The sequence below is a fragment of the Gorilla gorilla genome, chromosome 13 (assembly GCF_029281585.2).
Source record: "Gorilla gorilla gorilla isolate KB3781 chromosome 13, NHGRI_mGorGor1-v2.1_pri, whole genome shotgun sequence".
Taxonomy (NCBI): Eukaryota; Metazoa; Chordata; class Mammalia; order Primates; family Hominidae; genus Gorilla; species Gorilla gorilla.
Window position 1 is genome coordinate 61660891 of NC_073237.2, and position 27295 is coordinate 61688185.

A 27295-nucleotide genomic window follows, 5' to 3' on the forward strand; every position below is an offset into this window, starting at 1 on the left:
CTTCCACTAGTCCTTTGGTAAAAATTTTATATTCACATTAGCTATAAAAAACCCCAGTTGAGTCAAGAGCTTTGTAAAGTGACTCATTGCTGTAAAGAAACTGAGTAACCTTAATAGAATTGATTTGAATTTCAGTTTTCCTATCTAAAAAATGAAGATAATAATAATGCATCTCCCATAGTGTCGTGGGGTAGACATGAGATAATTAAGGGAACACATTTTGTGAAAGGTAAAAGTCTAATATTATCATTGATTTTTAACCAAAAGCAAATCTACCAACTATAATTATGTAACTAAACTCTAATATTATTGATTTTATCAAAAGCAAAGCCACTAAAATGTCATATAACTGTAAAATCACATAACCTAACTATAACTCTAGTTATATAATTATATAATTACATACTGATTTATCTGCCCAGAGGAGGCAAATCAGAAATTTTTTTATGTATTAATATTTAGCATTTCTCTAAACTCCATAGTTATACTGGTTACTCACCGTCCTCTACCCCTTGAAAATTGCTCTTGGGTGGAAAAAAATCTCCAGTGGGGAAATTTACACATTTGTGTCAAAGGGGGCTGTAGGTAGAAGAGACTCTCTGCTCTTTAAGACAAAGTTCTCTAGCACTGCACGTTCTCTTGAAGCCCTAAGGTAACACAGCTACAGATGGCAAAAGGGTAGAAATTGGGGCATGCGTGGGGGCTCACACCTGTAATCCCAAAAACTTTGGGTGGCCAAGGCAGGAAGATTGCTTGAGTACAGGAGTTTGAGACCAGTCCAGGCAACATGGCAAGACCCCATCTCTACAAAAAATACAAAAATTAGCCTGGTGTAGTGGTGTGTGCCTGTAATCCCAGCCACTTGGGAGGCTGAGGCAGGAAGATGGCTTGAGCCCCAGGAGGTCAAGGCTGCAGTGAGCTGTGACTGTGCCACTGCACTCCAGCCTGGGTGATAGAGTGAGTCTGTGTCTCCAAAAAAAAAAAAAAAAAAAAAAAGTCGGTCTGAGTTCTGAGTTCTCAGACCATATGGTTCTGTTATGACTACCATGGGTAAGAGGCTCCTTTGGTTAAATAAGACACCCAGCATCTGTCCATTGGTTCAGCTGTATCTAACAGAAAACCCAAATTAACACTGGCTTAAATGCACAAGGACTTTTTTTTTTATCTCTTGCAAAAGAAATCTGTAGGAGGGAGCCTAAGGCAATGTGGCAGCCCCACAAAACTCATAGAGCCCCAGCTTCCTGTTATGTTTTCCTGGTGTACGGTATATGGCTTATCTGAAGGTCAGTCACCTCAAGGTTCAAGATGGCTCTTGGAACTTCAGTCAACGAATTCATGTTCTGGAAAAGAGGATAAAGAAAGGGAGGACCCAAAAATGTCTTCCCTTACCTTTTTTTCCTCCTTTTAAGTAACTTTCCTGGAAGTCCCTCCCAACAATGTATGCTATCTTGAAGGCCAGAACTGACTAAATAGATATACTTAGCTGCAGAGGAGGCTAGGAATGTAACATTTTAGTTAGTGCATTTTTGCCCCCAGTAATATAGGCATTTTATTAATAAGATAAAAGGCAAGAATAGGTGTTGGATGGGCAACTAGTAGCAGCTGCCACACCAGGTATAAATTATTTTGGACTCTGGGTAAAGTGTAGAAAGGAGAACCTATGGTCAAGGAGAATTGCTGCCAGTGGCTTGACCAACAGTCTACGTCCACACTCCCATTTCTGCTGGGAACTGATCACTAATAACCTGGCTCACCTACCATAGGAAAAAAGAAGGAGTCATAGCTCATATCTATTGTGTGCTTACTATTTGACAAGCAATGCGTAATCGTTTTGCATGCATTATTTCATTAAAGCCTCAGGTCAAGCCATAAAGTAGATACTAGCACTATTCCTATTTTACATATATGGGAACTGAGGCTCTGTGGTTAATTAACTTGACCAAGAGTACTAGGAAGTGTGGAAGTAGAGACTTGAACTCAGGTTCTTTCGTCTTAGAAGCAAGTGCTCTGCCACTGCACTGTGCTATCCACACACACACACACACACACACACATACACACAAAAGGGAAAAGGAAGAAAAAAAGAGTTATAAAAAGAGGTAACAGAATAAATTAAATCCCTGAACTAAAATGAAAAATGTATATTAAAATGCTAAAAGTTAATTTTTAAAAAGGTAAAATGATGACTTATACAAACATAAAATTAACGTGTCAAATATTTTAATTAACTGAGTGAACCAATAGGATGTCAAACATGTTCAAAAGAGAATTCAATGAAATGCAGATATATAGGCAATGAGGAATGCTGGGAAGAATTTTCAAATAGATACAAGACTGTTCTATTCATTGGGCAATAATCAACTGCATTCCACCAGGCACAATTTCTTTCCGTTTCTAAGGATGAGAATGACTTTCTATTATCGGTTTTACATACAGAGTAAAGGAACCAAAAGATAAAAATAACCTGGAAAGGTGTGCTAGAAAGGACACTCAGTAACTTTTTGTCTAGTTCAAAGTTTTTCATAATTTAAAAGTTTTTCTAGTGAATCTAGATTATCTTCTCCCCATTGCCTGATATACCAGTGTTTAGGGGGATGTAAAGAATATCTCAGAGATTACTTTTTCCTACCTACCCTCTAATTTATCCACTACTAGATGTCCAGCAGAGAGAGAGGGAAGGTCAAAGAATGATCTTTTCTCTTTGAACTGTCCTAGTGTGTTGGTAATAACTTTCCAAACTAAGATGGAAAATTGGATTCCAGTGGCTGTCATGTCATCTTTCGTGAAGTAATTAGCAAATGTATGTTGGATGCCTTCAATGTGCCAGAGACTCTGCTAGATGGACAAAGTAGGCATGGTTCCTGCTGTCAGATACTTACAGTATACAGGGGAAAACTTACCTTCCAATAGAGGGCAAATATGCTGTCCAATATAACCTACAAATGTGCACTCCACCCAACCCTGTGAATTGCTTCTATGCACATTATGTATTTTTTTAGGTCTTACATTATAACTTGTTCAAAACATCCTTTCCAAGCCTGGACAGCTTGTCTGCCTCCTTGTTCTTCCCCAGTTGTTGAGCAGTTTGTAGCATCATCAGAGGAAAAACACTATTGCATTAAAATTGCCAGTGTGGTTTTTTGCTGACAGCCAAACTATGGGTTTGGCAGCATTTCCCTCTTAAAAGCTTCACATGACTTCCTTCTGTCACCTTTAGAGTTTCTGCAGTGATAAAGAGGCATCAACTTGCTCAGTACGGGGAAGCCTTCTGGACTCCTCAAATTCTGCCCTTAAATCGGCTCAAAGACAAACAGGGAAGGATGTTTCTGTCTTTGCCTCTCTTCCCCTCCCTTCCACTCTCTCATCTGTCATCCTCTGTCTGTGTGTTGTCCTCATTGCCCTGCCTACTAATTCTCATTTGCAAAGTTTTTTTGTTTTGTTTTTTTTTTTACACTCGGATCTCAGGCTGCTTCCTCCAGGGATTCATTTACTCTTTCTTGGCAGCAGATTTCGGAGGGCCCTGCCTTCTGCACACTGATAATTAAGAACCAGCGGGCCAAGAGGCATCTTGCGCAGTGCTGAGCAATTCCCCTGAATTCCAGGCAGGAGGCAGGTGTACACTGAGGGAGAGAAAGGAAAGAGAGAGACAGCGACCACGACCACATCTATTTCTTCCTTCGACCTTTCTCAGAAAGGAGCCAAGCCATAATGTTACTGTTGCCAGTTAATAGTCATGAGCTCAACTGATGTAAACACTGATGATAGTCACTTTCCTTCAAGTCTGCCACTGCCTATAGTGTTTCCTTGTTTTGAACACTGGCCTCTCTAGGACTCAGTTTCCTGATTTATAAAATGACAACATCGGAACAGGTAGTTAGCAAAGAGCTTCAGCTTAAGCATTTTGTTTAACTAAAATAAAGCTGTTGAGTTTTTTTGACAGTAAAGTTAATGTTGCTTTTTATAAATGTTCAAGCAGTTGTTCAGAATTGCCTATTAAGGAGTGGGATTTGAAAGGAGAGAATAAAAGGATTGGTTAGGTATTCTGTTGTTTGGGGAGCTTCTGACTTTTTTCTTTTAAATGAAAGTAAACACCTGTACGTGGGGAAGAGAATCAAACAACATAGGAAGGTCTAAAATTTAAAAATAAATCGTCCCCCACCTGCCTGTCCACATTCTCCAGTGTTAACCATTCTGAGCTTATGTCTTTTTAGTTCTTCCATTGATTACTATGACTTTATGTCATAATGTATGTATTTCTGTTTTCTGAATTACCAACTTTGGATATATTGTTGACTCCCAAAAGAGAAACTTCCCTCTTGTGGTGTGACTCCCAATTTTGTTTGGTTGTATTATTTCTAGGTTGTCAAGATAAGGAATACATCACTGTCTTTGATGCTTTGTCTATAGATTGCTTCTGAAAATCTAAGCCCCTAAAAAGTCATATTAAGTATAATGATTATATAAATACTCTTCACTATGGAACGAAGTTGATTCCTTGGACCCATAGAAAAGGAAATGTGATCCTTTGTCACTGAACTCTTGCCACTCCAAGAGGAATGTTCTAGGGCTGGGCGCGGTGGCTCACGCCTGTAATCCCAGCATTTTGGGAGGCTGAAGCAGGTGGGTCATCTGAGGTCAAGAGTTCGAGACTAGCCTGGCCAACAAGATGAAACCCCATCTCTACTAAAAATATAAAAATTAGCTGGGTGTGGTGATGCACGCCTGTTACCCAAGTACTAAGAGGCTGAGGCAGGAGAATCGCTTGAAACCAGGAGGCAGAGGCTGCAGCAAGCCGATATTGCGCCACTGCACTCCAGCCTGGGTGACAGAGTGGGACTCTCTCAAAAAAAAGAAAAAAAATGTTCTATATATCAAAAACAGATAAAACTTTTCCCTGTCAGATTGCATCCCTTCTTTCCCTTCATAGTCTGGTTGCCAGTGTTTCTTTTATATTTCTCTTTTACTTATATTTTTCCTTGTATGTTGTCATTTGTCATATATGATTTTAAAATCTTTGAGGTTTTTCATGTGTGAAAATGTTTTATATTCCTTTATGATTTACAAGTTTTTGACTGGGTATAGAATTCAAGCCTCAAAATCGTTTTCCTTCAGAAGTTGCTTCATTATCTCCTAATATCCTGAGATGCTGATGAGATTTCTGGGATTAGTGTGATTTTAGTTCACCCAAAGCTTAGTGTAACTTTTTTTTAACCATGTAAGATTTAAGGACTTTTCTCTTTATCTCTAGGGTTGTCCAGTTTTGCCATGATGTATTTAGATGTGGACTAAGGAACTTTATCCTCTCTGCTTCATATTTAGTGGGCCCTTTCCATCTAAAGACGAGTATCTTTCTTGATTTCTGGGAATTGTTTAATATTATTTATTTATCTATTATGTACATGTCAACTTGACTGCTTCTTTTACGGTTTTGGTTGCTACATTCTCAGATTTTCTCGAATTTACCTTCTCTATTAGTGTCTTAGCCTTAAGCTTTGACAATTCACCAAATAAGAGTTTTGTTCACAGGACTGAAACTTTAGGTGGTGCTGTTTGATAGTTTTCTTCTCTCAGAGTCTGAAACTAGACTCTAAAGTTACCCCAAGCTCTACTCTGTTAACGTTTCTGGCTTCGGTATCCTAAGATCTCTTCTAAGGCATTTCATCAAAAAAACAGTGCCAAGAGCTTTAGCCAGGGGACAAAACCCAGTGATATCAGCCTCACATACTCCAAAGACCCAAGGGGAGGGAAGTGGAACATGCCAGCCCCAATGATAGTCCTGGGGGTTTCTTCTGCTCCTGGAATTTGATGATTCAAAATTTCCATTTTACTCCCAAACTCCTTTACAGGGAATCTTTCTTAGCTCTGATATTTAGGAGTTCAGAATAATATGTTGTGGTTTTTTCCATCAATCCAATTCAGTCTGCTTTCTGTCTTTTAGAGTTCCCTCAAAATTTCTCCTCCTATGCTAGCTTTTTAAATATACATGCATATTAAGGTTTTCTTCTGATTTATAACATTTCCTACATTGCTGGGCAATATAAGAAAAGAGAGGAGGTAGATACATTTGCTTAGACCTCTGCTTTTACTAATATTTTTTAAAGAAAAATAAATTTGCTATTTTCATAAAATAATATCTTATTATAAAGTAAGCAATTCAGAAATTTAATAAAGAAGAAAAAATGTAACCCAACCATAATAATCATTATTAATATTGGTGAACAGCACTGCAGACATTTCTAATGCAAATATAGAGAAGAACAGATAGAGAAAAGTACTTGTAGGAAATTTAACAGAAGGAAAAGAAACTGAGATAAAAGAAGAGAAATTGCTAAACTTTAAATAAATGCTTCTTCACCATAAAAGAAATCACTTTCTAAAGGATTCCTCTAAAGTTATGGAAAACATTAGGGAATTTGAATTATTTTTTATACTTTATGATAAAAATGTTATTTTCTATGAAAGAGATGAAGTCATGAACACTCTCATATCTTTCCCTTCCTCCTCTCCCTTTTGTTAGCTATATATCATTTTTATATTGTCAAAGTGTAAGGTAATTCCCGTTGAAATATGACCAAATATAACAAAACTCCATGTAATTGTTTAGTATTTGTTCTATAATTTGATACGTTAATTTATAACCATTGGTTTTTAAATTATAGCTTCTTTATTGCTAATTTCTTTAGATTCATCTCTTATTTATGTAGATTTTTTTGCCACTTTGGTTCAGCATTTTTCAAAAGAGGTCTCATGTGTGCTACATGTCCTGAGTTCTTTCATGTTGACAATGTCCATTTATTATCTTTATAGGTGAATAACACCTTCTCTGGATTTAATCTTTTGGCCGCTTTTGTTTTTCTAAATATTGTAAACATTGTTTTATTGCCTTCACAGAAGAGGCTAATGACAGCCTGATTTTCTTTCAGTTTTTAGGTGATTTATTTTTCTGCCTGGGTGCTCAAGGAATTAATTCTTTATTCCTTAAACCCAAAATCTTTAGCAGAATATATTTTCATAATGCATAGGAACATTACTGTATGAAATGTTCTTATGACCCTTATGTATTTTGTCTATCAGCAAATCACTTTTTTATTTTAATAAAACTTTCTTTTAATATATCAAGTTATTTTTCTATTCTATTTTTCTGTCATTCTGAGACATTAACTTTATGCTACCTCATTTTAATCTACATTTTGTCTGTTAATTTCTTGTTACAGAAATCAGTTTGCTTTTTTAAAATCTGCACTCCTTATGATTATCTCAAACTTTTCTATTAACAGCATAGTTTAAAATTTTCAAGTATTCATACATACACAGAGGAAGTGAGTCTAAATATAAGGAACAAAGAGTAATAACTAAATGAACTCCCATATCTCTACAACCCAGCCTAAGAACTAGAATAATATTACTATATATTAAAATTCCTATATATGAATACCTCTCCTAGATTCCATGCTCCTCTGTTTATTCCCCAAAGTTACTAACATCTTAAGTTTTATCTTTAGCATAAGAGTTTTAAAAAATTATACCCTAATTAATACAGTTTACTTTTGAATACATTTGACCATTTTTATAAAATAAATCACACTATATATTCTTCAGCAACCTGTCTTTCTTCTCCTTAAAATTCTGCTTGTGAAATTTATTTATATTAATACATGTGCCTTTAGTTATTTCTTTATCACTGTTAAATACTATTCATAGACAGGGTGTGTGGTTCACGCCTGTAATCCCAACACTTTGGGAGGCTGAGGTGAGAGGATTATTTGAGGCCAGGAGTTCAAGACTAGCCTGAGCAACATAACAAGACCCCATCTCTAATTTTCAAAAAATAAGTTAAAAATAATATTCATAGGATGGATACAGTATCATTTATGCATTCATTTCCCTATTAATGACTTCTAGTTTGTTTCAACGTTTTATTATTATCAATATTATATATATTTTATTATATATTATCTAGTACACATGTTCAAATTTTTTCTAGAATGTATGCTTCTGAGGGGTGATATTTCCAAATTATAAGTACATCTTTAACTTGACAGTAATGCCAAGTGATTTTCTAAAATAGTTACATATATTTGAATGTAATATATTCTCTACCTGGTTGATGGCTATTATTCTTTTATTATGTCACTTTGCTTCTTGATTTGTTGCCTTGAGTCAAATCTTCCTTTTAATCTGAGTTCTATTGCTTTATCATCTTTTCTTGAAATTCTTGTTTTATTTCATCTATATTCTTTGACTTATGTATTCCTTTGCACTTTCTCATTTGATTTGATCCTTGAAATAACACTGAAGAATAGGTACTATTATGATTCCCATTTTATAGGTAAAGAAATGGACTCCCAGGAAATTATGCATCTTGGCCACAGGCCACAGCTAGTAAATGGAGGATCTAAACTAGCAACTGAGGCCTTCACCTCCAAAATGCTTGCTTTTTTTCATGCTTTGAGACAGACTATAATTAGGTGCTATATTGTATAGTACAGCCTCTAAGACTAATTCAGCTTCTAAACTGAACAGGAATAAATAAACAACCATCTATAGTACATGTAAGTTATTGAAAACCCTTCTAAATGAGACAAGAACAGCAGCAAACCAGGTGGAATTACTGCCCTGATCTCTTTTGGAACTTACCCTTGTACCTAAAAGGATGAATTCTGCTGCTACCACCTAAAGTGTGTATGTGTATGCATACGTGTATGTGCATGTGTGTGTTTTAAGCAGCTGATACAAGTGACAGTACTATTGACATAGACTTTAGAAACCCAATTTAATCACAAGGAAACAGGATTAAAACAAGAATATGATGTGGGTTTGCTTGGGCCTCGATGGTGTCTGAGAAGAGCCTTTATTTGGAATACCCCTCCATCCTGAGCTCTTAGAAAAAAACCAGGTCACACAGGGTAAACGTGTGCAGCAATTAATGTGGTGGATGGTAGAACTTCGCCCTGTGTTAGGGGACTTTTCTAGCACTTGGAGGGGCATAGTGAAGTTCATTTATTCCTGGAAAGGATATCTCTCTTGAGTTACAGTTTTAGAAGAATGGCATATGAAATGACAGGCTACCCAAAGATAATCTATACTGAGAATGTTGTAAACCGAAGATGAGGGGAGACAGCAAGACTGACTCAAAGAACAGTCATGCATCTAGACTTAGCTGCCCTTCTGTATTAGATCAATTGCTGGTTGAGTTTGTGTCCTATTTTCAAATATCTTTGTCAAGGAATTGTAATCAAACCTAGGATAATCAAATAATTATTTTCATTGTTTCCTAAAGATTGATCTAAGGAGATGCATATATATCTGGTGGGGAAAAAATACCTGCAAAGTATTCAAATAAGTTTGGGTGTTTTTAATTTAACCAAGCCAAGAGTTTTCTTTTCTGTAGAATTTCTCAAAGCTACTAATATACTAATGTACTCTGAATTCGTAAGAGGGATATATATTACAAAGAAGTTCTAAGTTATTTGATCATGAAGCCCTTGTATTCATGGACTCCTGGAACATATTTCAAGAAATTTTGCTTTCTTCTAATCATAAAATATTCAAACTAGAACATGCCTCAAAACAACTCCAGTTTTAAACCCTGATTTTACAAGAAGGGAAACTAAAATTTAGAGGCTTTAAGTGACTTCCCCATGGTCACATAGCTCTTTGGTGATAAAGGTAGAACTAAAATTTTTATCTTCAGATTCCTGATCTTGTGTGAAACTGATCAAAAATAGATTAAGTCACAAGATGCAATGACCTGAAGGCAGGCCTATTTGCTCCCTTCCAGGCATGTGATATGTCCTTCTTTGCCAGTGAGAATAATGAGACCTAAAATTATTTCCTGTGGACCCAAAATTGCACTTCTGACAGCTCATGAAATCCTCTCTCTGAAACCTTATTACATCTCTGCTCTCCCTAAAGACTCAAGAGTCTAGGGATGTCCTCTCTAAATTCTGCATATAAGGCCTACATCACAGATATTCACCTGAATATCTTATTATGTTGTGCCCTCCAGCAACACTTAGAGAGCAACTCCCCTTCCAGCATCCTGTTCCAAGTTGACAAGTCTGTGGCAAGAGGCAATTTCTTATCCTGAGGTTATCTGGACAGCCTCAGACCCCATAAGCAGAATTTAGAGAGGGCTTGAAATTTAGAAAAGGGACCACCTTTCTGGTAAGCAGTGGGGCAGTGTATATCAAAAACTCTTACCAGCTTCATACCCTTTAACTTTGAAGGAAATAGCAGAAAGTGTATTTTCAGATTTAATTGCACTAGTATTTGTCAATGCACTATTTTAATAGAAATTTGAAATAACCTGAGTATCCAATAATAGGAGATACCAAACAAATCAATATACATCTATTAAATACTATATAGCCAATAAATGTATGTTATAGAACCACTCATGGAAAGATGTCTAGAACAGAGCTTCACAACAACTTTGCTAGGTATTGAAATTTTGATGTCCTTTGCCCTCATGGCAGGTAGTCAGGGTCTAGTGTGGCCAGAGTCCGCCACTCAAATGTCTCAGAATGCAAGCAGGCTCTTCTTTCACCCAAGTGTACCGTAAAATTATTTGGTTTTAAAAATGTGTGCCATAATGTAAAAATGTTCAGAAAACTGATCTAAAACATATTGCTGGGAAAAAATTATAAAGTATTATTACATTGAGTTTTGAGATATACTCCAATGTCTGATTGAAAACATACCTTGCCTATATCTGGAATACTAGTAATTTTTATGTTTTTGTTTATTTGTTAATTTACATTTCTCTTTTTAAGTAAAAAGTTGTTTTTTTTTTTTTTTGACAGAGTCGCACTCTGTCACCTAGGCTGGAGTGCAGTGGCAAGATCTCAGCTCACTACAACCTCCCTCCCCTGAGTTCAAGGAATCCTCCCACCTCAGCCTCCTGAGTAGCTGATTACAGGCGTGCTCCACCATGTCCGACTAACTTTTTTTGTATATTTAGTAGAATCGAGTTTCACCATGTTAGCCAGGCTAGTCTCAAACTCCTGACCTCAAGTGATCTGCCCACCTCAGCTTCCCAAAGTGCTGGGATTACAGGTGTAAGCCACCACACCTGGCCAAAAGTATTATTTAATAAGAATAATATAATAATAATTTTAATGCCTACATAGCTCTTAATATATTTTATTTGGTTTGATCCTCAAACCTATGAAGTAGTCATGGCCATCATTGTTTTCATTATATAAATGTCATTTTTTAAGTCCATATTTGAAGCTAGTAGGAACTGGACAAGTTGATGCTGGCAGAAGAAGGTAGAAACAAAATATATCTGAAAGGTAGAAATAAGAAAATATAATAACTAATTACCTGTGGGAACTAAGTACACCTCCAGGACATTGGGGATTGTGGTATTAATGACCAAAACAGAATCATGAAAATGCAGTATTTTACAAAGGTTTTAAGGGCAAACTCAGGGAATGATTCATGTTCAAGAAGCGGCTGAGTTTTGCTGTTTACTTGTTATTTAGGAGGTGCAAAACTCACTGGTGAAAATGTCCAAGTTATTGTTGAAACTCAGCTGAGAGGACAAAACAAAAGATGCAATCTGGATAGTCATTCACAATGGAGCCACAGTCAGAGCTGTGCAGGAGAATTGATTCTCTTGGGAAGAGTGTAGAGAGAAAAGCAGGACACCAAAAGCTCGAACCTTTAGTCTTTGTCTCTGCAGAACTCCCAGGGACTTGACTTCTATGTGTGGAATGATGATAGAATAGCATTCCAAGAGTCGTTGGCCATGGATGAATACTGACAATGGATCACATGTTCAAATAGTTTTCTTTGTTATTCCTCCATATGTCAGAGATTACTTGATTTTAAAAAACAAAGTAAGAAAGACATTTTGCATGCTCACAGGGGATTTGTTGGTGAGCAGCACCCTAGAAGATAGGATTAATGTGAAAGGTATCCTAGCCATTTGAAGAAGTGATCAGAAATTAAGAAGGTGCCACTGAATTATAACAAGTACATAGTACATTGCACTCAGGATGGGCAAAGGGATTAAGCTACAAAAATACAAAATGGAAGGACTCTGACAGGGTGTAAATACAATGAGCAAAGATCTACAAGTCTCAGAGAGGAACAACTCTCTGAGTTGTTTATATATTTATGCTGGCAAATATAAGATGTTTACTAGAAAATATGTTTTCAGGCAGTAGAAAGACATAAATATAATAATTCAATCACCCTGTCATATTTGGCATTCAGAAGAAATACATTAAAAACATAATAAATGTATTTCTCTTCAGGGTGCCTCTTTTAAAAGAGTTTAAATTTATTAAATAAAATATCAAGGACATCAAAAAATTAATACATGACTGTAAAAATGTATTCCTAAAGAAAGGTCAGTAATCATGGTATTTATTTTTGACATCAAAAGACCAAGGAAAAATTTAATAAGGGTCAAGATCATTGGCCTGCGTGCAGTGGCTCACACCTGTAATCCCAGCACTTTGGGAGGCTGAGGTGGCAGGATCACTCGAGCTCAGGAGGTTGAGGCTGCAGTGAGCCATGATCACACCACTGCACTCCAGTCTAGGCTACAAACTGAGATCCTATCTCAAAACCAAGCAAAATAAAAAAGATCATTAATCTGTGGAAGATTATTGTACAGAGTTGTTTGGCATCTCTATTGCAAGTAGAACAATGGGAAATAAACTGAAGCCATGAATTTAAAAAATCCCCCCAAATATATATTTATATGTATACACACACACACAGACCACACATACTGGCATACATACACATATATGTGTATGTTTGTGTAAAGAGTCTGGAAGAGGATGCAGCAAAATATTAATAGTTATTCTATGCAATAGGATTGTAGGTGTTTTATATCTGTATCTTTTCCAAAATTATCTATATTAAACATGCAATTTTTGTGTAGTAAGACAAATAAGTTCTTTTTCTTTAGAAGTGTTTCTAGAAACAAATGTTACTTCTTTCTCCTTCTTGTCACATTCTCAGCCCTTAATCGATAAAACTCATTTTTCATAAGATCCTGAATAACAACAGTTCTGGCACCCCATTTTATCTTTTTCAGATGCTAGTGAAAAACAACCACCTTTCAGACAAGATCATTGTTTTGCCAGGAAAAATTGAAGACGTCTCACTTCCTGAGGCTGTAGGTATGATCATTTCCGAACCAATGGGATACATGTTGTTCAATGAACGGATGCTAGAGAGTTATCTTCATTCCAAAAAATGGCTAAAATCAAATGGTAAGTTGGACCATTCTTGGTTTAAAAAACAGTCTAACTTCTCTGTAAAATTTTGCCACTCTCTGTCCCCTACATCTGGTTCTGTACAGAAAGAAGGAGAGAGCATTTCTGTTACACTCAATTATTTGTTTTTATCATCTCATTCTTCCATAACAAATTAACTCGTCTCCAATCGTAAGAACACAGGTATGCTGCACAGTATTCAACATGGTGTAGAAAGCCAGGTCTGAGTTCTGTGTTTTTTGTCCTAGTTCAATCCCTTCATTCCTTAATTAACTTGGGCTAACACTTGACTGTTTGGCCTTGGTTTCCTCATCTGTATAATGACATTATTACACATAATCTCTAATGTCCTTTCAAGTGTTAGCCTTCTGTAATTGAGGAACTGTCTGGGGTCTGCTTGTTCTTTCTGGTATATTTTTTCCCTACCGTATTTCTCTCTCTGTCTATGATCACTACACATAGTCAAGGTAATATTAAATCTAGTATGCTTTTTGTGCTTTCCAAGTGACTGCATGTGCTAAGCAATTTGAATAAATTACTTTATAAAATCCTTATAAAGTCTGAATGATGAATGATGAAGGTTTTCAATGTATTTGAGGGGTTAGCCTTGAAGCTAATTTTGCAACCTTCCCCAGGGACATTTGACAATGTCTGGAGACATTTTGGTTGTCACAATGGCAGCAGGGGCTGGGATCCTAGCATCTAGTGAATAGGGGCAAAGATGCTGTGAAGCATCCTTCGATGCACGAGACAGTCCCCTACATCAAAGAATTATCTAGCCCAAAATGTCAATAGTATACGATTGAGATCTGGGTTAGTGGGGGACGTTGTTATCATCTCATTTTATAAAGAGAAAACTGAGACTCAATGAGGAAAAGTAACATGGCAAGAACAAACATCTAACAATTGGCAGGCCAAGAATTTCAGCCTACATCCACCTGACACTGAAGCCTACACTCATAACTTGGGCACACACACTAGCTTTCCACTCTTCACCAGAGAAAGTTGGCACATTCCAACAGCAGGTGTTTTCAATTAAAGCATGGCGGATAACTTGCCAATTTTAAGTTGCATCTCATGAGAATTTCAGCTCCTTCCCCAGTTGTATTTACTTAAATTACCAATGTTGTAGCTCCGTACCTTGATATTCAATGAAAACGAAATAGTGAACAACCATGCAACTCATACATACCAACATGCATATAAGTGAAGTTTGAAGTTTATAATTTCCTACATGCTTCAAACTTTAGAAATAGGCACTAAAAGAAAACTCATGTATAAATAAATAAATAAGCTCAGGCAAAGTATACCTAACGTCAAGAACTTCATTAGCAATCTTGCTGTAAAACAGCTCAGGATGCTCTTGGAAGCCTTGTGTGTATGCGATAAAATTGAACTGTGGGAGATGAAAGTGAAGGTACAAAGTGGCTTGGATTTCCTCCTCAATGCCCCCAGGAAGAATTTGTATGTTTTTTTCCTGGACTTTTTCAGATGGTTAGGTGCTTCTGTGTGATGAGATTTGTAATGTAGTTAATTAACGTGCATCACCTGAGCCCCTCTTAAACTGAGTATTTAGATAATATCTAGGTATCTTTTCTCCCCAGATATTTGAAATGAATATGACATTTTATACTGGGCTATATATCTTTAGGTAAGTAGAAATGAATACTGATTTTATTGGCTTTCTAGGCTGTGTATTCCTCAGGGAAGGGTGATTGATTTTTTTCTAATTATTTATATATTCCATCAAAATAAGACATAGTTTAAAACATCAATTAATAATAAAAAGGCTTATAATGAAAAATAGTAGCCTTCTGCCACACCTCTTTCTATCATCAGACTGCTCCCCAAAGGCAACCGCTTTCAGCTCTATCTGTTGTTTCTTCTATTATTTACCTACATATTCCTATCTAAGATGATTACATTGCTATTCTCGTCACTCTCTGCTTGAGAATTTAGCTTTCCTGAATAGCAGCTCCTTCCTTCCTGATGCACCTACCCCACCCCCATCCTCTCAATATATTTAGATAGGTCCTCAGTTCCTTTGTCCCAACCCTTGGGGCCAGATATGTTTCAGAATTCAGAAGAAGGACTTTCGAAAGTTAATATCACATACCATGTATTACTTAATTCTCCCCAGTGGGATCTGAGGCAACACTCTGTAATGAAACACATTATATTGCTGCAACAAAACGTAAGAATATTGATACAAAGTGGAATAAATAAAGACTACAAATAAACTGTCCTGTCAGTTCAGGTCAGGTTTTGCCATGAAATGATGCTGCTGCAAACTTATAAAAATCTGTTGCTTTTCAGATCTCAGAATTTAGCATAAAGAAATATAGGCCTAGATCATTATTTGGTTAAATTAAGAATCAACGTTTCCAGTGTTATGATGTAATGTAACTATTGTTGAATGCTGAGTCAGATGGTATAGTAGATGCTCTATGCTTATGTATGTTTTCTCATATAATCTTTTGTTTTTCCTGGAGTTAATTGTCTTGGTTTCTTTCATTAGCTTAGCTTTTATATATTCATGGCTAAATGTTTCTACGCTCCAGTAGATCTGACAGATGCCAATCAGTATGTGTTCCTCTGTTGCTCCCCTCTATTCAGTAGTCTTCTGGCCTTCCCTAGCAACATGAACTGAGTGTTCTCCAGCCCCATCGCATGACTCTCATACATTGACTTTCTATCATCATCCTTCTTTTGTCTTCCTCTTTGTTGGTTTACGACATCATTTCGGCAAAGGATATTCTCTACCAGCTTCTGCAGAAAAGGAGCTTGAGAAGTTACTTTTTATCGAGCCCTTGTATTATTATTTGGTCAAGAATATAACTTAAAAACAATTTTTACTCAATATTTTTAAAGCTTGGTGTTTTGGTTTTTGTGTTTTGTTTCTGTCTGCAAATCTTGCTATTGAGAAGTCCAATGCCATTCTGACTCCTGCTCCTTTAGAGTAACAAAGTTTTCCCCTCTAGATGCTTTTAGTATCTTCTCTTTATTTCTAGTGTTCTAATGAGAATCTTTTTTAAGTTCTTGTGCTGGAAATTCAGTGAACATGTTTAATCAGGAGTCTGATTTTCTTCTGCTCTCAGAATTTTCAAAATATTTTACATTTGATTTTCTCCCCTCCATTTTATCTGACATTCTTGGAATTCCTATTAGGTTGAGGCTCATAACATCATCCTCTAAATCTTCCCAAGTTTACACAAGCAGAGATACATATTACTTCTCTGAGGTTATTTAATATCCTTCTATCATCTCGAAATTGAAAAACCACCAAGCAATCATTATTGTTTTGATACCAATGCCTGAGATTTAGATGGGGACATATTAATGAGGTTATGATTATGCTTTGCCCCTGACCACTTCTGAAAATACCCCAAATAAAATAATCTGTTTTAACAGATATGGAAAGCCACATAGTTTCAGGATGGGTTACTGACTATCAGATGAGATTCCACTCTCTGGATTTTGCTCCGCTATTTGTTAGCTCTGTGATCGTGACCAAGTAATGTAAATTTCTCTGTTTTCTTGTTTATAAAATGCACATAATAATAGAACCCACTTTATCTTAGTATGAGAATTACATAAATTAATGCATGGGAAGCCCTTGGAAAAGTACATGACAGGGTTATCATAACTGAGAAATTTTAGCTATTATTGTTGTTTTTATGACAACATGTCTGGTGTCTTAAGTCAGCCTTATTTCTGAAATATAGTTAATAGTTCCTCTTTCTTTCATGTGCAATTTAATAAATGGCTATAAAAAGATTTTCCCTAAAATTGCAAGAGTAACAATGCTGATCATCAGGTCTGCCTACTCAGAAAGGCCCGACTTCAGGCATGCCAATCTAGGTGCTCATTTGCCCACTGAAGAACCTACCTTTCCTGTGGTGATTGTGGATGCCAAGAAATAAGCACAAATGTGTATTTCCCAGCATGAAGATTGGTGAGCATCCATAAAAACATAAATCCCAACAGCACCTAAGAAGACAGGTGGTCGATCTGATTCTACATGGACAAAGTCTGAGAATGAGAATAATAATGTGATGGAAGGATGGGATTGTGATTATTTTTAAAGCTAAATTATTGTTACAATAAATAAGAGATTAAATAAATAAATAAACATATCCAGAATTCATAGGACATACAGAAAGGAAAAAAAAAGCCAGTAGCTGAGAAGGCAACTGCCAGGTTAAATGGCTTGCCTAAGTCTCTACAAGCTTTTATCATTGTATTGCTTTCTGACTTGCTTTGATATTCTTTTCTATAGCCCCTCTACTCTTCTGCCTAATTTTTAATACTTGCATTGAGACAAAATTATATTTTATGCTGTCGTGTCATAACTGAAGCAAAAGAATGGAATTGGTCTCAGGTGGCAGGTGATTATAGCCTTCAATCAGAAAGCAATAGAAGCTGACTTCTGGGTCTGTTGTGTTTTGCTCATTAGGAATGATGTTCCCGACATTCAGCGACATCCACTTGGCCCCTTTTTCTGATGAACAGCTCTATGTGGAACACTTCTCCAGAGCCAATTTTTGGTAATGTTCTTTTCTCCTCCCTTCCTTTCCCTTCAAAGTAAACCAGAGTTTTAAAAACTATTGCTAATTGGGGTCATATGCCTCTTGTTTGGTGGCGAGAGGGGAGGGGACGACAGTGAGGCACCTATCCCGTACACTGTAGAATGTTTAGCAGCATCCCTGGTCTCTACCTACTAGATATCAGGACCATCTTCCCCCCAGAGTTATGACAACCACAAACGCCCTCCAGACATTGCCAAATGTCCCCTTGCAGGTCAAAATCACCCCCAGTTGAGACCACTACTCATAAATCAGAGACAGGTGAATCAAGGAGCCATTCATGCAACATCAAACATCCGGAAAGCTATCCTGCTGCTAAAACAATATCCTCCCCTGCCTGCTGTTGCTCTCTTCCCATTTTTCACCATCCACTTCTTTGACTCAGGGCAATGGCTTCTGTTAGGACTTGACTTTGTCAGAGAACATATCAATCAGTACACCTGATAAATGAGTCGATCAAACCCTTTTGGAGTTTTAATTGGCGGTTGGCTTTTACACCCACCTCACCCCTCTGAGATTGAATTTCTTTATGTGTAGAATGGGAACTGATACAAAAGCTGCTGCCAGTTTTAAACCACCATTGCTTCTGGGATTCCTTTCTGAGAACTGGTTTTTACAAGAAGGAAGGAACGAGAATGGGATGGAGAAAGAGAGCAGATATCATCCTTGTTGGAATGTTACATGTGTGGGAGCACAGGCATGGCCTGCAGGGGGGTCAGGATCCTCAAATTTAAGGTTTGACTTTGGTCTGAGGTATACAGGGCCTTATAATACAAAGAGGTCCAACGTTGATTTCTGGGTTTTTCTCTTTGTAATCCTAGAGAAGGGACAGCAAATAAGAGGTACTTTGGTTTCCTGGGCTACTAAACTCTTTGAGGAGTGGGGTCAAATGGCTGATTTTTCTTTCTATGTTTTTGGCAAAATAGGCTTTCCTAGCACAGATTCAGGGCGTTTTGTGGTTTTGTTGAATCTACAATTCTGAGATTCTAAGCCACAGGCTTTCCCGTGGGGGTGAATGGCTTCTTGGTGTATATATGTGTCGGTTAGGGCAGGGGGACGGTGGGGGAGCTTTTACCTTAATAATCGTTGCTCTGTGAGATTATGCTGACCCTAAATGATTACATTTTAATTATGACCTCCTGAGGAAATGCAGAGATGAAAGGGTTACGAATTTTAAGTAGCAGAATAGACCAGACCAACAAACTAGAGGTTTGTCGTCCAGGCAGTCCTTGTGTGACCTTCCAACCATACCATCTGCTGCCATCTTACTAACTTGAGGATATTAATGATCCCAGTGGTTTGGCTCAGATTTCCACCACATACCAACATGCTGCTATTTATTGCATCTAAAAATGAAAAACAGAAACAAAAACGAAAACATAATCTTCTCTAGATGTCGCTTTCCCAGTCAGCCATGGCCAATTCTCTAAGCCCCTTTCAGCAAAATTCCTCAAAAGAGTTGTCTATACTCAGTGTCCAACTCCCCCCTTGTGTTTCTCACTGGAGCCGTTTCTCCAAAACCACTCTTTTCGAGGTCACCAGTGCCCTGACCTCCACATTACTAATTCCAGTGATCAACTGTCACTTCACAACTTATTTTACTTACCGGCATCATTTGAAACACTCTTTTTGCCCCATGATCTTTTGATTTTTCTCCTCCCTTGCTGGAACTCTCTCAACCAGCTGTCCCTTCATTGTTACTTGTCTCCATAAGACGCTGATGTTGGAGTGCCCCAAGACGCAGTGTTTGGACCTTTTCTCTGTGCAGGCTCACTTGGTAAGCTCACCCATTCTCATAACTACAAATACCATCCATAGGCTAATGGTTCCCAAGTGTCCCTCTCCAGTGCAGACGTATCCTCCAAACTTTGTATTTTCCCAGCCAATTGCCTCCTGGATGTTTCCCCTCTTGCAGAAATTTACCGTGTGCAAAATTCAACTTCTGATCTCCCAATTTCTACCCAAAACCTACTGTACTCATAGTTTTTCTGTCTCAGTTGATAACAACTTTATCCTCTCCATCATTCAAGCCAAGAATTTTGAAGGCCTCTCTTTCTTTATCTCCTGAATCCAAACCGTCAAGTAATTATATTGGTTCTATTTTCAAAATATATCCAGAATCACACAAATTTTTATTATATTCACTGTTTCCTCTTTTTCTCAACACCATCATCTCTCATCTAGATTACTGCAATAGCTTCTTACCTGTCTCTTCTCAACAGAGCCAAAGCCTCGCAGGAGCTTCTCCATAGTCTGGCTCCTAGGTACTCTCTAGTCTCATTTCCTACTACCATGTTCATTTGGCTCCTGCTGCACAGGCCTGTGTGCTGATCCTCAGACACATCAGGCATGCTCCTAAGTTAGGGCCTTCGCATTTGCAGTTTTTTTTTGTTTTTTGTTTTTTTACTTTGAATACTTTTTCCTCAATGTTCACATGGTCAATTCCTTTAACTCCATGAAGTCTTTGTCAAATGCCACCTTCTCAGTGAGATCTACCCTGACCATCCTATTTTAAATTGTACCCATACCATGCCCAACCCTTCTTTTTCAATTCTGTGTTTTTCCTCTAACACTTACAGCATCCTAAAATATATATAACCCCTTCCTATTATTATCTATGGTCTGTATCCCTCTTGATAAAATATAAGCACTGCAAGGTCAGCAGTGCTGTCAGTTTCCACTGATGTATAAGCACCCAGAACAGTGCCTGCCACAGGGTAGGCTCTCAGTAAATGTTTCTGAATGAACAAAAACTTCAGTATGCCCAAACATGCATGAAAATAATTATTAAGATTGTAGGTGATATATTTCCGGTTTTTCTCTCCTTTCTTTACAAAAACAGAATCATAAATACCATTTTATAGCTTGGTTTTTGTTTTGTTTTTTTTTTTACTTTCACAATACTTTGTTGACATGTTCTCATCATTTACATACTTTTGGCTGAAGAGTATTTCTTTTGTTACTCATAATTTATTAACTCAAGTTTCAATGTTGAATATTAAATTATTTGAATTGCTATTTTAGTCCTATAGATTCTATAACAAACCACAGCAAGGTTTCAATATTCTGTAAGAATATAGAATCCTATAGAATTCTATATCCTAAATTCTATAAGACACAACACTAAAGTGAACCTCCTTTCATATAAATTTTGGTGTACATTCTGATTATTTCCATATGATAAATTGCTAAAAGCAGAATTACTGGACCAAAAAATGTGAAGAAGGAACTTATAAAAAATTATTCTTATATATTGCCAAATTGCCCTCTAGAAAAGTTTTACCAATTAACACTTCCACCAGTGGTATTTGGGAATGTCTGCTAACTCTTGCCCATACGGGATATGCTTTTTAAAATGCCAATTTGATTTGCAAAAAAAATGGTGGCCAGTTTATTTTTAATCTGTATTTCTTTGATAGCTGGTGCATTTGAACGATTATTTTTAGTCAACAAACATAAAAATATTTTTAAAAATATACAGTTATCAAAATTCACAGCCTTTGCTTTCCTTCTAATCCCTCTCCCTTTGTGAGGTTTCTGCGTTAGATGACTGGCATTTGAGTATCTTGCTGCTTTGATCCAGGAAACAGGTGGTGAATGCTTGCATGATTTCTGTCAGAAGAAGCAAAGAAGTGGATATGTACGCTGGGGGCGGGGTGGGGAGTGGTGCAAAAAATAAGTTTGGGTGAGATCTCTCAGCTGAGAGATTAAGGAACAACTAACTGGCTAAACCAGATCATCAGATGCAATCAGTTTTCAGTCCTCACCTGATTTTCCTATTATTTGCACTTGACACAGTTGACTGTCTTTGCTCCACTTCTCAAGCCTGAACCTGGTTTTTCTCCTACCTTTCTGGCTCCTACTTCTCAGTCTCCTTTGCTGATTCTTCCTCATGGCCCAAATCTTTAACATTGGAGTGACTCCAGGTTTCTTTCTTACATGTCTTCCCCTTTCTGTCAACACTCACTGTCTTACTTGATCTCATTCTGTCTCTTGGCTATAAATACCATCTTTCTGTCTACAACTCACATAGTTAGAACTCCAGCCCAGACCTCTGCCCAGAACCACAGACTTGGATGTCCAACTGGCTGTTGACAACTCCACTTGGATGTCTATTGGGCATCTCAAAATTAACATGCTTAAATGCAAGCTACTGATCCTCACCATCTCCCCACTGCCCACCTTTGCAAAACAAAACACCCCTGTGTCTACTACAGTCTTGGCAATAGCCTTCTAACTTAAATCCTCTTTTTAAACAACAACCATGCTCTTGATGAAACATAATTCAGATTATATTATTTCACTGTGTAAAGTCTTCTAGTGGCTTCCCTGGTTCTGCATAGTGAAAGCCAAAGTTCTCATAATGGTTGGGAAGACCGTACATGATCTAGTTCCTACCCTGCTACCCCTCTGATTCTGTCTCCTACTACTTCCTCTCTCACTCTTTCTCCCCTCTGGCCTCAATGGCTGGCCTCCTTGCTTTCCCTGGAACAAATCAGGCATGCTCCTGCCTCCCTGACATTCGCTCTGCCCAAGACACAGACAATCCAGTGGCTTTTCTCACCTGCTGCAGGTCTTTGCTTACATGCCACCGTCCCAGAGAATCCTTCTATTAATTACAAACTGCAGTCTCTTTCCTCCTGCAAGCCTGTACCACACTTCTCAATTCATTTTTCTTTATACCACGTATCACCATATACCATATTATATGTTTTTACTTATTTATTGTCTATCTCCCCCATGAGACTACAAGTTCCCTAAGTGTGGCTGCTTCATTTACTTCTGTAGCCCCATCATCCAACCTGGCTAACAGTAGTTGCTGCAGACATTTTTGATGATTAGAAGACAAATGCATTGATTTGTAAAAATTCTGTCTATATTAAGGACATTAAGACTGTCGTATTTTCTTCAGAATTTCCAGCTTGCTTTGTGATTTTATTTGTGATAGTTTTGACCACAAAACAACTTAAACTTTTTATGTAGCTGGATCTACCAATAATTGTATTTTCTTGTTTCTGTATTTTCCTTTGTAATTTTTTAGCTCCCTGTCCCCCTCCCCCATGAATTGGGTATTAACTTCCTTTTTTAAAGTTTTTACTTTTCCATGTAACATTTTTTAAAATTTGCATTTAACTCTGAAATTCGTCTTAGTATACAGTCTGCAATAACTATATAACTTTATCCTTTCCAAATAACCAATTATGAGGCTCTCTCTTAGTAGACCAAATTATTACATTCTGATGCTAGTAGCAGTCACCTATAAAAATATTATCTTTTATATGATGATTCCCTGGGCCCCATTAATTAAGGTGATGAGAATTATCTCCTGAGAGTAAGGCCCATCATAAAGAATCATCATTCCCAACTGTAATTATTCTTAATGTGTTGGGTACCTCTGGCATTATTGAAAATAATTGGCTCAGGGGTTTTACACCAAAGCCTATAGATACAATTTTAAATGGATTCTCATATGAAGAAAAATATATACATAGGATCAATTAAGAGGTGTGCCAAATATTGTCAAGAAGCTTGAGACTAAACTAGACTGTTTTTTTTACATTTATTACAGTTATAGAACATAAAAGCATAAACAAAATAGGTAGTAGTTAAAAGCCAGATGATTCAGACTCTAGATCCAGATGGAACTATGTTTCAATCTTGGTTCTGTCAATTACCAACTGTAAAGCCTTAGCCAAGTTAATTTAATCTCCCTGAGATTAATTTCAATCCATAAATTGAAGAAGATAATTTTACCTACCTGGAGATGATGAAATTTCAGGGATGGGTCCTCTGCTTATACTTTTCTACCGTAAAAGCCCTTTCTTCATGGGCCAGGTTACCCATGGTGTAGGGTTCTTCCAGATGCTGAATATATCTATCCCAATTACATATTCAGGGACCAGGAAAATAATCATAGGGTTTGCATGAAACAAGTGGATACACTGTGAGATGGACTTGGTCCAAAACTCCACTTATTACCTATCCTCCACAGCCTTCACTAGCCAGAGGCATTCTAGACTTTTTTGTATCAATATCAGCTCAGTCTTCTCATCTAACATTTCTCAAAATATCGAGGTATCCTTCCTTCACCACGGTTGCTTTGTCATAGAAACCCTGGTCTCTCTGGAGAAGGAGTGGGGAATGTTTACCATGTGTGCTTGTGGTGGCAGTGAGGGTCCTTCCTCAAGAGGACTGAGACTCTACTTAAGTCTGGACCACTTGGATCTGGAATTTGGGTGAGGGACTTAATATTTCCATTGTGACAGCTGACATCATTCTTCTGCTCATGAGCTAGCCATTTTTTGTTACACAAATTGAGCACTATCCTAGCTGACTTTCCATCTATTTTACCTCTCTAGTAACACTAGGATCTATTAACACCAAAGGTTCTTGTAGGTCAAGGTGTCCGATTGCTACTCTACCCTAGCTTTTTACACAGTAATTATGCCATTCTAGCCTAGGCCAGATAATTACTGCTTTCCTGCTCTGACATTCTGAAATGTCATCCAAATTGTGTTCATTCAGAGCACAATTTAATGGCTACATCGCCTACCACCATCTTTCATCTACCAAGGACAACTACTCTAAGGCTCTCAAAGATGCCACTGTTACCTAAACAGTTTTTTCCCTATTACCTTGTAAAAGGAAAGTTTCCTGTGCTCTGAGAAAATAGTCAGGTTGAATGTTCTTAGGTATTCCATAGTCAATCCATCTAGAATTTCCATGTCCCTGAGCCTTCTGACTGCTTCCTCAATGCAGCAGAAGTTCTGAAATCTCCACCTCATTGACTGCAGGCCATCATGATGACCAAGCTTTAAAGTGATATCCAGTGGATTATTAGGACTGGCTTCTGGTGTCTTGTTAGAACACTGAATCTATGAGTGCGCCATTTCAGTGAGTTGCACTCTCTCCTCATTTACATTCTGCCCTCTTTATGGACTTAAAATCTAATCTAATACAATATTTCCTAGTTCTTAGCAGAAAATATTATCTGGCTTCTGCAGTTTTTTAGGTATGTAAATTATCTCCTTCTGGAATGGGAATTGTGTTTACTCTGGCTGTGCTTGAGTTATTGGCCTGACAGCTATGAGGAACTATTAGCCTGAAGGCAATGAGTGATCATGAGGCAGATCTTGAAGAGAATAAAATCATCTTTCAAGGCACAGGCTCTTGGAGAAGTTGTTGCATAGTCTTTAAGCAAGGCTGTTTTCCTCCAGCAAAAGGGGAAAGAATTCTGCCTCTGCTGGCTTGAAAGATTCAGGGGAATTGGAAAGATTTCAGGCTTCTCTGCTTTGCCCACCCTATTGTCCCAACCCCAGGTCTCAGGGCCATTCTCTTTCCCTGTCGGGGCCACAATTTTAATACATAAGACCTGTCAAGAGTGCATGTCCAATCTCCTCTGCAGCTCTTCCACTATTACCGTTTTACTCTCTTATTTGGAGTAGGGGGATGGGACAGTTTCAGTTCCAAAGATGTGGCTTCTACTTGTCAAATTCTATACATGATTTTCAGCACAGCAGGCCTTGGAGCACCAAAGAGATAGGAATTTCTTTATATCTGCTAGAAAGCCCCTCTGGATTTCACAGTGTGTCATGAGTTGGGATTTGGCTGCTCTGAGATTAAAATTTTCTTTTTGCAAAGCTTGCAATGCTGTCAACAGAGGCTTGCCTACTCCTCAATTCATGTAATTATCATTGCTCCAAAATTTCAAGCACACAGTTGCCATAAAGCCCAATGTTTCACCTTCTACCTTTACTGCATCCTAATTAACCATCAGCAAGACCATTAGAAATTGTGATGAAAGGCTCAGTGCAATGGCTCATGTCTGTAATCCCAGCACTTTGGGAGGCCAAGGTGGGTGGCTGTCAGGAGTTTGAGACCAGGCTGGCCAACGTGGTGAAACCCTGTCTCTACTAACAAAAATTAGCTGGGTGTGGTGGCAGGCACCTCTAGTACCAGCTACTTGGGAGGCTGAGGCAGAGAGAATCACTTGAACCTGGGAGCCGGAGGTTGAAGTGAGCCGAGATTGCACCACTGCACTCCAGCCTGGGCAACAGAGTATATAGGTGAAGCTTATATACTACAACTTTATTAAGAAGTGTATTTCTAGTGAAACAAGAATTGGGAGAAAGAAGAATGAGGCAGGGAATGAGGGGAGTGCTGGTGCAAATGTGCATTATAATTATGAGATCTTTGGGGTGTTGCTTCGCCAGCCAGAAACCTCTGTGGCCAGTGGCACCTTTGACTGAGTTTAGCTTGGTTCTGCCTACTCAGCCTGGCAGGCTGCATTTGGCTCACACTACCAGCTTGGATCCCAGGATGCCAAGGGCAAGCCAGGTGCGGAGTGGCAAGTGGTGTGTGAGCAAGCATGGGGTCTGGTCTCTGCGCATAGCCAGGCATGCCAACTGCTGCTGCAGGACAGGAAGCTCCAGGTGCCAGCACTGGCACCGGCTCCCTGCAAGGCCACAGCTGGACCAGGTGCGCTACAAGCAGCTTCCACGGCTGGCACTGGGGAACACAGTAGTGCCCAGAAGCTTAGAGCCTTCCAGGAACTGCAGGGCCCCAAAGAGGGAGTCACAGACCTGGCTCAAGGAGCTCCCAGGTCTGGGATCCCCAAAGGGCTGCAGCCCTTCTCTTCTTTTTGCCTGCAAAATGGAGAGCAAAGGGTGTGTTTCAGCCATGTTTGTGTCATGGCTCTTTTAGCCCTGAATGGCGACTCCTGAGTTCTTGTCCTGCATGCAGGAAGAATGAGGTATTCAGACAAGTGGAGGGTGAGCAAAACGAAGAGGAGCTTTATTGAGCAAAAGAAAAGCTCAGAGGAGACCCACAGTGGGTAGCTCCTCTCTGTAGCCAGGGTGTCCGGAAGAGGGTTAAGCTCTTAGCAGAGAGGGTAGCTCCTCTCTGCAGCTGTTCATCCAGTTGTCTCTCCATCCTCCCTTTGAGTCTGGCTGAAACCCAGGTTTTTATGGGACTCAGAGGGGAGGAAGTGCGTGCTGATTGGTCCACAGGTGGCTATGGGCCCACCCAGGGAAAAGCACCACAAGTTCCCCTCAGGTCAGGGTGACTGGCGGCCCAGCCCTCAGGTTTCAGGCCCTCCCTGGCTTGAAGGTGAGGCTTCACCAGGGACCCGTCCTCTTCTGCCCAGGAGCCTGTCTGCCTCCAGCCACTGTTCATGCCTTCATGCCAAGGCGCGCCTGCAGGCCAGTGCTGGGCTGTCCTCAGCCACCCCTAAGCCTCCCTTTCATGTTTGTCAGAGCCCAAAGTCTAGAGGAGGTCCAGGTGGCAGGGGGCTGGTGTGTTAGCACTGCCGCAATCGTGTGCACACCTATCCAGACTGCAACAGCGCCTGGACTCGGCCCCAACTTAGCTCCAAGATCGAAGTGGACACCAACAGCGGGGAGAAGCCAGGCAGCAGCAGCAGGAACTTCCCAGCCTGCCGGGGGCAAGGGGATCCTTCTGGGCCCCCAA

General features: G+C 38.6%; 1 protein-coding gene across 1 annotated transcript in view; it reads left to right on the forward strand.

The window, feature by feature from the left end:
• The window catches only part of LOC101142167 (histone-arginine methyltransferase CARM1), a 167136-nt gene that overhangs the window by 112887 nt on the left and 26954 nt on the right, over positions 1-27295 (forward strand). The window contains 2 exon segments of the mRNA XM_063696218.1: positions 13061-13238; positions 17698-17788. Coding sequence (XP_063552288.1) covers positions 13061-13238; positions 17698-17788 — 269 coding nt within the window.